Source organism: Drosophila kikkawai, chromosome 2R (assembly GCF_030179895.1).
Source record: "Drosophila kikkawai strain 14028-0561.14 chromosome 2R, DkikHiC1v2, whole genome shotgun sequence".
Classification (NCBI taxonomy): domain Eukaryota; kingdom Metazoa; phylum Arthropoda; class Insecta; order Diptera; family Drosophilidae; genus Drosophila; species Drosophila kikkawai.
The window spans coordinates 4,382,136-4,395,254 of NC_091729.1; the positions used below are offsets into that span (position 1 = coordinate 4,382,136).

A 13,119-nucleotide genomic window follows, 5' to 3' on the forward strand; every position below is an offset into this window, starting at 1 on the left:
TTACTGTTTACATTATTCATCAAGGATCTGCCCGAAGTTTTGACCAACTCCAGAGTACTTATGTACGCTGATGACGTCAAGCTTTGTGTGCAATATAACGATGCTACTTGCCAATCTGACTTACAGACAGATCTTAACAATTTTCAAACATGGTGCTGCGTGAAGTTATTAAACTTAAATGGCTCTAAGTGCAAGCAATGACATTCTCCCGTGCCACTCCTAAGCCTGCAACTTATACGCTAAACGGCTGCTCTTTGGAAAAAATTAATATAGTTGATGATTTAGGTGTCCGTCTGGATCCTAAACTCGACTTTATCGATCATATTTCGTGCATGGTTAATAAAGCCAGGGGTGTGCTTGGTTTCATTAAACGGTGGTCGAAGGAATTCAATGACCCCTATGTTACAAAATTTTTATATACTTCACTTGTTCGTCCTATCTTAGAATATGGATCCTGCGATTGGACCCCTCAGTATGGCGTCCACAGTAAACGCATAGAATCGGTTCAAAAGAACTTCTTACTTTTCGCTTCACGCGGTTTAAACTGGGATGCAAACCAGAGGTTACCGTCTTATTCTAGTAGACTTTTACTAATTAAGTTAACCTCCTTATCTAATCGTAGAACCATGCTAGGTATTACATTCTTATACAACTTAATCCGTGGTGACGTGGAAAGTACTGACTTGCTCGGTCAGCTAAATTTTCACGTACCAATAAGAAACACTATATCCTTTTTACCATTAGTTTTGCCACACTGTTGAACATCTTTTGAACTGCATGAACCCTTTAGAGTCCTCTGTGCAAATTATAACGATTTGTACACAATAATATCTAACGTTGATAGCCTCCCAAAACTAAAAACTTCAATCTTAACCTACTTAGTACGCATGCAAGCAACCAATCCGGCAGTACGCCAGTAGTAGTTTCCCCGCATCCGTTTTTTTTTTTTTAATTCCTTCGCGTTTACTAATTGCTAACAGAACAAGCACGAGCTTGGTGTCGCAAGTTTCACTTGATATGTACTGTACATAGTGCATCAACGTCTTGCAATTTATATCTTATAAGTATTTTTAACTGGCTGTTTCGTTCCATCAACAATATGGCAACCTTGGCGATAACTTTTTGCGGTGAGCTTATCGACCTATCGCCAAAACGAGAAAACTGGTTGAACACGGCAAAAATTTTGTTGTCAAATCTGAGGAGGGGTCAGAAATAATTTTTTTATAAAATAAGTACCTGCCAGAATGATCTTGTGGTGGTGTGGAATAAACATCAATAGACCATTGAGTAAACCATTTTTTTCTTTTGGTAAATAAGATCTGATTGCATAGAAAAAAAGCCATTTACTTTTCATTCCGGCCAAAAAAAGGTGCCCGTTATTCAAATCGGAAAAATCTTTCGTTTTCGATTACCGGAGCACCAATTTCTCGTTTTCAAAAACGAAAACGAAAAAATCTTGCCGTTTTCGATTACCGGAGCAGACCTGATTCACAATAATTATACCCTTGCAGGGTATTATAATTTCAGTCAGAAGTTTGCAACGCAGTGAAGGAGACGTTTCCGACCCTATAAAGTATATATATTCTCGCTCAGCATCAGTAACCGAGTCGATCTAGCCATGTCCGTCTGTCCGTCCGTCTCTCCGTCCGTCTGTCCGTCCGTCTGTCCGTCCGTCTGTCCGTTTCTACGCAAACTAGTCCCTCAGTTTTAAAGTTATCTGAATGAAACTTTACATTTAGTCTTTTATATACTCTCACTGCTATATATGTCGGAAAGGGCCGGATCGGACGACTATATCATATAGCTGCCATACAAATGTTCGATACATTTTTAGAAAAAAAATTATAAGTTGGTGTTTTTTCAACATTTTTGTATCATTTATGAGTTTTGGCCCTTTTATATTATTTCAGAATTTGGTTTTAATTTTATGAAAATCGGACGACTATATCTTATAGCTGCCATACGAACGATCGGGAAATTAATTGGAAAAAATTATAACTTCGTTGTTTTTCAACGTATTTTCATCTACTCTGAGATATGAGCTTTACTTATTATTATAGAATTTTGGTATACATTTTATGAAAATCGGACAACTATATCATATAGCTGCCATAGAAGCGATCCGTAGATGTAGAGAAAATGTAAAGCTGGGAATGTATAACTGTAACTGTCAAACTGTAAACATAATAAGTATAGTTAAAATGTTATGAAACTCTGTTTAGTGTCTGTTTTCGGCATTATAATTTATAATATAAATATGAAAACCAATCTGCAAGGGTACACAAACTTCCTTTCTTGTTTTAAATGTCAAAAAAGTAAAATAAAAATTTAATTGAATTGAAAACTGTCATCCTACACAGTCCATTCGTGTGAAAGAGTTGGGATTTTTGCCAGTTGGGAAACTCCGACTCCCACAAAGCTACATCCACATCTGATAGCCGCAAATTAAACTGCTGAGTCTCATCCAATTCATAAGCAAAGGTGGTTTTAAAGGCTTTTTCAAACAATTTGGCTGTTGAACAACAGTAAACCCGCAGATCCATCTAAAACCGACGCCGTACTCTTGTACTATTATGATACTGCCGCATTATTTCATGAAAGATTTTACAGCGCTGAAGCGTTTTTTACAAGTGTGAGCAAGACAAATTTTTATTTATTTTTTTTGTATCATATTACAAACATTTTTAAACTATCAGGGCTACAACATAGCAAAAATATGTATAAAAGAAAGTGCTGAAAAATAATATAACGGCTTTCATTAAGCCCAACGCACGGGTAGCATTTTATAAGATTTTCTGTTTTTCATACTTTGACCTCGATTTTTTTGGGTACCTGTATGTAAGGTAATTATACCATAGAACTAAGGGATTTAATGTTATTTATGACCCTTTGTTTTTCAATTACGGCGTGCTTGTAGGAATTGGTGCAGGTCTTTCCTTCCCACCAACAGTGTATATTGTGACTTCACACTTTGCAAAGTTACGCGGAGTGGCCAATGGTCTGTGCATCTCAGGCAGTACCCTTGGCAGCATTATTCTTCCCCCCCCCTTCTTTGTTGGTTAGACCTATGGTTACCATGGAAAGTGTCTCATAATGGGAGGCATTACCCTCAATGTTTTTGTAGCGGCGCTGTTTTATGAGCCTGTGGAGCAGCACATGGTACGTGCCCGTCAGGCTCTGGAGGATATACCTGAAGAAGAGGACATTGGAATTGTGATGAAATTCGAGAATGTCGACGAGAACGTAGTTGACCAGGAGCAAGCTGATAAGCACCTACTACCCTATAACTCACCGCCTTCTCCCCTGTATCTACCCGACGATGAGAAGCAGCTGTTCGTTCGTAGTGCTTCTGCAGCTTTTGTTCAAAGTTACTCAAAGTCTGGTGATGAATTCCAGCCTCGAACTCGAAAGATAAGTACCCCTGTGAGGTTGCCGCAAAGGAATCAGACGTTTTCACCCGGGCAACTAAACCCTCAATCTTCTTTGTATGCTGTACCAGAGAGTTCATACAAACTCTCTCTATGAAATTCCTCAAGATCGAGATTATCTAAGCGTTCTCCATCAACTAGTAGCTTTTTGTACATCAGTACACCTTATCACGGAAGTACTTTGTCATTCCAGCCAAAGGAATTTTCCTCGCACATGTCTCTTCGTTCAATGGGCAGTAACGGCGGAGGAGGCGTGGCAGGAGAATCAACGTGTCCAGAAACATCCAGGGCCACTGATGAAGCTAGAGGCAAGGCTCAAGCACCACAACGCTCCAAGTTTTTTGATCTGAGCCTGCTAAGGGACCCGATGTACTTAGTCATACTTATCTGTAATTCGACAAATGCCATCAGCTACACGAATTTTATCATATTGCTTCCAAGTTTTGGTGAAGCCAAAGGTTTTAACAAATCATTATCAGCGTACCTGCTATCAGTTGTTTCCGCCACGGATCTTATTGGTCGTATTGGAGACTCAGCACTTTCTGACATGGGCTACATACCAAAGACGTGGTACTTAGTTGCAGGCTTGTCTATATCGGGTCTTTCCCTTGCATTATTACCATTTGCATGGTCTTACGGCTCAGTTTGTTTCTGGTGCGCTCTGTTCGGCCTTGCTTCTGGAATCTACGTGGGAATAACGTCTGTGATCATGGCAGATACATATGTTAGGTACTGAACGATTAACGACATCATATGGCATCAGCCTTTTCGTTAATGGCTTGCTGCAGTTGGTTGACCGCTGTTTCATTGTTACTTCCAGTAGCTTTGTCTTAATGTTAAGTAGTAGATATAACATTGTATAATTACTACACCTATTGTTTACTTAATACTAATACTATAACAGTTTAGACAGTATAAAAATCAATAATGTGTAACACTCCAGGGCTTTCAGTATAAAATAATAATATTAGATGGCCTTTATTAATTTAAATTAGTTTTTCGCGATCTCAAAAAAACGTGTTCATCGGTCCTTTCACAAAATCCAAAGAAACCATATCTTCTTTTTTTTAAATCTAGCTTATTTCTATGCGATAGGACTCTCATCGATAACATATTAGCAAACTGGTCACATTAGGGCGTGCAATACAAAATGAGGGGTTCACAAATGTAAAAAAAAAAGATTTTAAACTATTTTTTCTAAAAAATACCAAACAATATGTAAAAAATTAAAAAAAAAATATATATATATAATACAAATTCAAACCACTTTGTTGTTAATGCGCAAGGATTACTTAAATAGATATTACCATGTTCGAGCTTAACAGGTTGAATACAAGACAAAAATTACATTTTTTTAATAAAGGTCATCACCACACCGAAACTTATACCGTAAACGAATTGGATTTGGTTGTTTTAAACATTTTTTGTTTATATTTTGTATATTTAGTTGTGATTTTTAGGGCCTGGCAAAAATCCTCCATCTGAACCCTCCCCGAGGGTGCCGGCTGGGCACTGGGTACTGTATTAGCCCGGACAGGGGTAATGAATTGCTGCTTGCCCCGTCCGCGATAATACAGTGTCTAGCAAAGGCCACGGCTCATTCCTTCTGCCTTAAAAAGCCTAAGAAAGTGAGCCGTTAGCCATGGGTGGAGGTGCCTGGTGGAAGGCATAAAACGCAAGTGGGTGGTACCCCTGAAAAACAAACCATTCTGGAGGGTTTAAAGGAAGAAACCATGGCTGGGATGTCAGCCCAAACGTCGGTGGAAGGCGTGACCGCTACCACCGGCGGGCACGGGGGGGAGCAATCCGCTCTGCGTGTTGCCAGCGGTTACACCTCTGATGTGATGGGAGCAGGTCATGTCAGTTGCAACGCTACTGCCGAAAAAACTACGCAGGAGAAGTTGAGCCGCTCACGTGCCATAGTCGATACAGACTCGGACCTTGAGAGCGTGCAGCTTCTCCACTCACCGAAACCAGGCACCAGCTCCCAGCGCAGGGACGGGCCAAAGCGGTCAAGCGAGGGAATGAAGGCCAAGTCGATGTACAAGGCTGCCCTCCGCATCCAGGATCGGCTCCAGGAAAAAGCCGCCCTATCCCCAGAGGAGAAGGCAAAGCTTACCTGGGCTGAGAAAAAAATCTCTGAGGGGAGGCTTCACTTCGCCAAACTCCCCCATATGAGTTCGACTGGCGGATTCGCCAACAAGGTGGAGGAGACGCTTGCAAACAAAAGGCAACGCTCAATCGAAAGCGCCTCTATGGACGCACCGGGGAGAAAGCGGCAACGCGGGCCTAAGGAGGCAGGCCCTCCTCAAATGGCGAAAAAGCCCAAAAAAACCGCAAAAGTCAGTGAGGTGACCAAACGGCACTTGATCGTGGCCCTCATTGACAGAAGCGATGAAGTCGGCAAAATGACCGAGGCGCAGTGGAAGATGGTGCATGCGTGGCTCGTTGAGTACACACGGATGGAGGATGATCCCGAAGCTCCCATGCCCACCTTCGATGGCGCTGGGTGGCTAAATGGGGTCAAAATCCTAAAGTGCATGGATGACCCGACGAGAAGTGGCTGACGCAAGCGGTCTGCCAGTTGGAGGCGCTGTGGGAGGGAGCCAAGCTAGAGGTGGTGGACCGGGAGCTAATCCTATCCACTCCAAAAGCGAAGGTACTCTTCCCCATCACAATCCAAGCGGACCGGACGCTGAAGCTGCTGCAGCGTCAGAGCCCGGATATCCCAACCGCGGACTTGAAGGAGGGGGGGAGTGCAGTCCTCCAGATAAACAAGGAGGCAGAGGACATCCTTTATCCTAGATGGCGTGGGGCATGGGTAGCGTATACCTGCGCCTCAAAAAGCGCCACCCCGGGGATAAGGTTGCTCAAGCCAGGACCATGCTCAATACCTTAATATATATACACCGAAGGCTCCAAGATGGAAGGAGGAGTTGGAGCGGGCATATACTGTTCAGACCCTGAAATGGGGCTGTCGTATAAGCTACCAAGCTACTGCAGTATATTCCAGGTGGAAGTATTCGCCATCAGAAAAGCAGCAGAGCTTGCGCAGAGCATAAACCGTCCACATGAGGCGGTCAATTTGTTCGTAGACAGTCAAGCGGCGATAAGATCCATGCAATCATCAGCGGTCAGTTCCAAAAATGTACTGGCAAGCAGAGAGTCACGGTAACGAAACCGCGGACGGACTTACAAAGGATGTCGTTGGACTGGCGAGGGAAAGAACAGAAAACTTCCCTATCTCCCTAAGAACGCTCCAAAGCTAGAGGTGGTGGACCGGGAGCTAATCCTATCCACTCCAAAAGCGAAGGTACTCCCATCACCCAAGGAGGGGGGGGCAAAGTGCATAGGACATCCTTTATCCCAGATGGCGTGGGGCATGGGTAGCGTATACCTGCGCCTCAAAAAGCGCCACCCCGGGGATAAGGTTGCTCACACCCTGAAGGCAGATGTGGTGGAGAAGGACCTAGGTCTGGAAACCATCGTGGATGCCGACCGGGAAATGACGCTGGATGAGTCCGACGAAGGAGAGGACGGTGACCTGAACGTAGTAGTCAACCCGTCGTATGGAGGTGAGGCCAGTACCCATGGCACTCAGGGTGCTGCAGCTCAACCTCCATAAGAGCAAGGTCGCGTCGGCGGAACTCCTCATAGCCATGGAGCAAGGATCCGCCGACATAGCTTTGGTCCAGGAGCCATGGATCGCCTCAGGCAATGCCATCGCCGGACTGAAGTCCGCAAATTACAATTTGCTCCATCCACCAACGGTAAGCAGGATCAGAACCGCCGTACTTGTACGGAAGGGTCTACACGCTAACCTTATGTCTCACTACAGCTCTGATGAGCTGACTGTGGTGATGCTAGAGAGCGGGAAAAAGCGCCTTTTGGTAGCTTCCTGCTACATGGCACACGACAGAACGGCCCCACCAGAAGAACTCATGAGCTTGGTAGAAGCCAGCCCGAAGGACCAGGAACTGCTCGTATGGGGGAGCCCCGACATAAACGACAGAGGTGAGTCCCTCTTAGACTTTATACTCTCAACCAACCTGAGTATAGCAAACGTGGGGGAGGAACACACCTATGTAGGTCCCACCTCCTCAAACGTGCTAGATCTTACTCTGGTTAGGGGAAAAGGCACATTGATATCAGAATGGAGAGTCCTTGAGAGACCATCCTTTTTTTTTTTTTTTTTTTGTTTCGCGCGGGGTCCCGCTTCCACCTCCCGCCCAATCGACCGAGGGGCGCAGCCGTGTGACGTACGGCACGAATCGCGAACTAGATAGACGCGTTAGAAGGACAGACGAAATGTACGAGGAAACATTAGGAGATAATATAATAAACTATAAATATATAAATAAATAAAAACGCATGCAAAATAATGATCTAATAATAAAAATATATAACCATAACCATAATTTAATAAATAAACAAAATATAAAAAATAAAAAAAAAAAAAATTAAAATAAAAACGCATGCAAAATAAGTGCTACTCTACGAGATAACTACTACAAGTCATGCAAGAATAAATAAATAGGTAAAATAAAAAGAAACGCATGCAAAATTAGACTACGGTGCTACACTACGAGCTAACTCTACAAGTATTAAGGTTTTTAATATAGAAGGGTTATCGCTACGAATTATAATATCAGAGAGGCGGTTGTAATCCGTACATAAAACCCTAAAGGGTTCATGTACTTCAAACTCCCGCCTACAGTGATTTACTACTAAAGGGATAAGGGTTCTAGATGTTAGTCGGGGAACGTGGAAGTTAAGCTGCCCTAAAAGAAAGGGGCTCTCAACCACACCATTTATAAGGTTATGAAGGAATACGACACCAAGCATTGTTCTACGGTTAGCTAGGGAGGGTAAGTTAATTAATAGGAGTCTACTTGTATAGGACGGTAGCCTCTCATCAGCATCCCAAGGTAGGCCACGGAGGGCGAAAAGTAAAAAGTTCTTTTGTACAGATTCAATACGGTTAATATGGATTCCGAATTGAGGACTCCAGACGCATGAACCATACTCCAATATAGGGCGAACTAATGAAGTAAAAAGGGTCTTCGTTATATAAGGGGAATCGAATTCCTTCGACCACCTCTTAATAAAACCTAGCATGCCTCTGGCCTTATTAACCGTGCACGAAATATGTTCAGAGAACGAAAGTTTAGGGTCTAAGCGAACGCCTAAATCATCAACAAGAGATATTCTTTCAAGAGCACAATCATTTAGCATATAAGTGGCAAACTGGGGAGTGACACGTGAAAATGTCATCAGCTTGCATTTAGAGCTGTTGAGATGTAATAAATTAGCAGGACACCATGCTTGAAAGTTATTAAGATCCGATTGCAGGTCTGACTGGCAAGAGCTGTCCTTATACTGCAAGCATAGCTTAACGTCATCAGCGTACATAAGTACTCTAGAATTCGTTAGAACCAGCGGGAGGTCATTGTAAATAGCAGCGGGCCGAGGTGGCTACCCTGCGGGACGCCAGAAGTGACTCTGAGGAATTTGGATAGAGCATTTTTAAACAGAACCTTTTGAGTTCTGTCACTCAAATAGCTCAAAATCCATTTAAGTAGATCGACAGGAAACCCGATTAAGTCAAGCTTCCTTACAAGAAGAGAGTGATTAACCGAGTCAAAGGCTTTGCTGAAGTCTGTGTAATCACGTCGGTTGAAACCCTTAATAACGAAAGAGGTGAGTTCCAGGAGATTTGTAGTGGTCAATCTTCACCTCATAAATCCATGATGACATGGAGAAATTACGGATCTGCATAAATGCTGCAAGTGAGGAGTAATAACATTCTCGAAAAGTTTTGGAATTGCCGACAACTTAGAGATTCCTCTATAGTTGCTGGCGTCCGATTTGCTACCTTTTTTGTGGAGAGGAATGATAAATGATTCCTTCCAAATAAGGGGAAATTCTGAGGTTTCTAAAGATAAGGTAAACAATTTCAGAAGGGGATTGCACAGAGCTCCGGCACAATACCTGAGCACGCAGCCTGGTATTCCATCGGGACCCGGTGAGTAAACTGGTTTTACACGATGAAGATCCGAACTAAGGGAGCTTTCGGTTAAAATAGGACTGAAAATTAGGTTCGACTTGGGCAAATCAAAAGAGTAAGTCTGATCTAAGCTATTCGAGGAACAATACGTAGTTTTGAAAAACTCGGCAAAGAGATCGGCGATGGCCTGATCAGAGTTTGCTGTAGCGTTCTTGAACGAAAGCGATGAAGGATGTAAATTGGGTTTTCGCTTAGTGTTAAAAAAAGTTATAAAACTGTTTCGGGTCCTGCGTGAACTGAACCCTACAGCGAGTTAAATAACTTTTATAACATTGCGCATTTAGCACGGTGAAATTCGACCGAGCACTAAGATATCTTGAATGAACAGTGGGAGATCCGGTGCGTTTATAGCGATTATAAAGCCTAGACTTAACGTTTTTTAGGCGTGTCAGCTCTTTGGTGAACCAAGGTGGTTTACTAGAAACCGACGGATAGGCTAAAGGAACACACAATGCAAAGAACGAATTCATGGCACTGTAAAAAATATCCACGGCGGACGCCATGTCAGTACATCTGTAAAGTTCAGACCAATTAAATTGGGAAATCAAGATATCTAGCCTCTGAAAATTTGCTTTACGGAAGCAGCGAACTTTAGTTGCTGAGCAACTCAAATCAGGTTTAGTCTTTACGACAGTCCCCAAATCGATGGTCACTTCGAAAGTAGGATGGTAAGGGTCTTCGGGAAGCGTCAATGGATCGACTCTTGTTAAGTTTACACCTACAGGATCAGAGACGAAACACAGATCTAGTAGGCGATTTAAAGAATTTACGACATGGTTAACTTGGGACAACGAAATGTCAAGCAAACCATCTATGAGGTCATGCTGTACCGCAGTTTGGAGGACATTTGACGTACCATCTGATGACCAACGAGCTCCAGGTATATTGAAGTCTCCTAGAGTTATAAGTTGGTCTCTATCTGAAAGCCTGTTGGCAACAGCCTGAATTGCCGAAAGGTGTTTCCAATAAATGGGCTCTTCAGCAGATGGAGGAACGTAAGAACAGGTTATATAGATAAAACTACCTGGAAATGATAGTTTTACACAGATAAATTCAATACCTGTGAGATCATCTATTTGAACCAGTTCGGAACTAAGGGTGGAGTCAACGGCGATCAAAACTCCACCTCCTCGCTGGGAAAGACGGTCTACTCTATAAGTTGTGTACTTACCTGGGAAAATTTCGGAGCTGAAAATCTCCGGCTTTAACCAGGTTTCGGTAAACACAATCACCTGGGATGCAAACGAAAGACTATCAGAATACAATTTAGAGAGCTTGCTGCGTAAGCCTCTAGTATTCTGATAGGAAAGTAGGAGGGAGGTATTTAGTTTTTTGGCACTGCCGTGACGCCCGCGGTCGCTGTGGTTTGTGCCGGCCGTGAATGCCGTTTTTTTCTTTATTTTTACCTCGTACTCCTTGACTACAGCGTGCTCAGGCCAGAAGTCACCCGAACAAATTGTGTCAAAAAGATCGAAGGAGACACTTATCCTTCTCAGATCATAAGTACATACGGTTCCAATACGCATTCGAACACTCTCCAAAACAATCAGTCTTCAGGAACCCCCGGAATACTAACTGGGGAAAGTTCAAGGAGACTATCGCGACACGGCTCGCGATCTCTCCGGGCATAGTAGAATCCGCGGAAGACATAGAAAAGTCCCTAGAGACCCTCTCCAAAGAATTGCTGGATGCGTACCACGCATCATGCCCTATATCGGACACGAGAAAGAGGACCAGGCCACCCTGGTGGAATAAGGACCTTTCGCTCCGACGCAACAAACTTAAAGAAATCTTCAAAATCGCCAAGCGGGCGAAAGATGACATCATCAATGAGGAATACAAAGTCCTACTTAAGGACTACAAGAAGGAAATACGCAAGGCGCAGAGAAACTCATGAAGAAACTTCTGCTCCAATATAGAGACTGCCCCGGAAACAGCTAGACTCCGGAAGCTGCTATTGAAGCAGCCAACCATACAGGGTCAGCTCAAACGCGACGACGGACAGTGGACTGAGGGCAGCCAAGAGGCCCTAACAGCACTAATGCACGCGCATTTCCCAGGATGCACTGAGGTACCCGATGCAAATAAGCACCAGGACCTAGCAACTGGAGTAGAGCTTCTCCCAAAAGATCTAATATCCTCTGGTCGAATCCACTGGGCTATAGACTCCTTTGCGAGGATAAAAGCACCAGGACTAGATGGAATATTCCCAGCCATGCTGCAGGCGACCAAGGAAGTGATCACCCCATGGCTCTACGCAACATATACAGCTTGTTTAAGCACGGGCTATATCCCTATCCAATGGAGAACCTCTCGGATTGTCTTCCTGCCCAAAGCAGGAAAGTGCAGCCACATGAGCCCCAAGGATTACAGACCGATAAGCCTCACCTCATTCCTACTAAAAACTCTGGAAAAGCTGCTAGACCTATACATCAGGAACGATGTAGGGGGACAACTGTCGACCAACCAGCACGCCTACACGAAGGGGAAATCAGTGGAGACGGCACTGCATTCGTTGGTAGCCACCATTTAGAGAGCCCTAAACAATAAGGAGTATGCACTTGGAGTGTTCATGGACATATCCGGGGCATTCAACAACGTTAGCACGGACGCAATAATGGATCGCCTAGAAGCGACCAACTCGTCCCCCGCTATCAACTTGTGGATAAAAAATCTTCTAAGTTGCAGGCGGGTACAATCAGATTGGGGCACCGCTTCCATGGTGAGAGGAGCGCACAGAGGCACACCGCAAGGTGGGGTTCTGTCGCCCCTCCTAGGGAATTTGGTGGTAGACGACCTAATCAAGAGATTTGAGAGGAGAGCACCAAAGATAACAACTTATGCGGATGACATAAGCATAATTATCACGGGAGTCTGTCCATCGACCCTCAGCTCGATCATGGAAACAACACTAAGGGAGATATGTGAGTGGGCGGAGAAGGTAGGACTCAGTATCAATGCGGATAAGACGGACCTTATTCTCTTCACCAAGAGATACAAGGTGCCGCAATGGATCCCCCCGAAAATTAACAAAACCAGGCTGACCCCGAAAACACAAGTCAAATACCTCGGCATTGTACTTGACAGCAAGCTGACGTGGAGAGCCAATGTAGTAGAGAGGGTAAAAAAGGCCACCATAGCGCTATATGCATTCAAGAAGATGCTTAGCAGCACATGGGGCCTCTCACCCGCTCTAACGCATTGGGTCCACATATCGGTGGTGCGTCCGACTCTGCTATATGGAGTCTTAGTGTGGTGGCAAGCTACGGAGAAGAAAACGTATAATAAGCTTATGGCGGCAGGCACTGCTCTGCATATCAGGGGCGCTGAGGTCAACCCCCACCAAAGAACTCGAAACCATAATCGGTATATATCCCCTAGATATCCAAGCGCAACTGACAGCAGAAAAGGCGGCACAACGTCTGGTTGCATCAGGAAACTGGTCGCTACAAGGTTTCGGGCACAGTTCAATTGGTCGAGACATGAGAAGTACCCAGAACGTGCCCGGATGTAGACACAACGGTATTCATGGGACCAAATGACTGGAAGTCAAGCCATGGCCATGCTCAATACCTCAATATATACACCGACGGCTCCAAGATGGAAGGAGGAGTTGGAGCGGGC

The 13,119-nt window shown here is 44.1% G+C and overlaps 1 protein-coding gene across 1 annotated transcript; it reads left to right on the forward strand.

Annotated features, from left to right (window-relative positions):
- Positions 1–3,047: 3,047 nt before the first annotated feature.
- LOC108083306 (uncharacterized) lies at positions 3,048–4,141 on the forward strand. Its single transcript, XM_070284537.1, has one exon. It carries the CDS (start codon positions 3,094–3,096, stop codon positions 3,523–3,525), a length of 432 nt encoding a protein of 143 aa, XP_070140638.1. The 5' UTR covers positions 3,048–3,093; the 3' UTR covers positions 3,526–4,141.
- Positions 4,142–13,119: the final 8,978 nt, after the last annotated feature.

Excerpts from the sequence above, each read along its gene's own strand:
- LOC108083306 (XM_070284537.1), top strand. The coding sequence starts at position 3,094 with ATGGGAGGCATTACCCTCAATGTTTTTGTAGCGGCGCTGTTTTATGAG.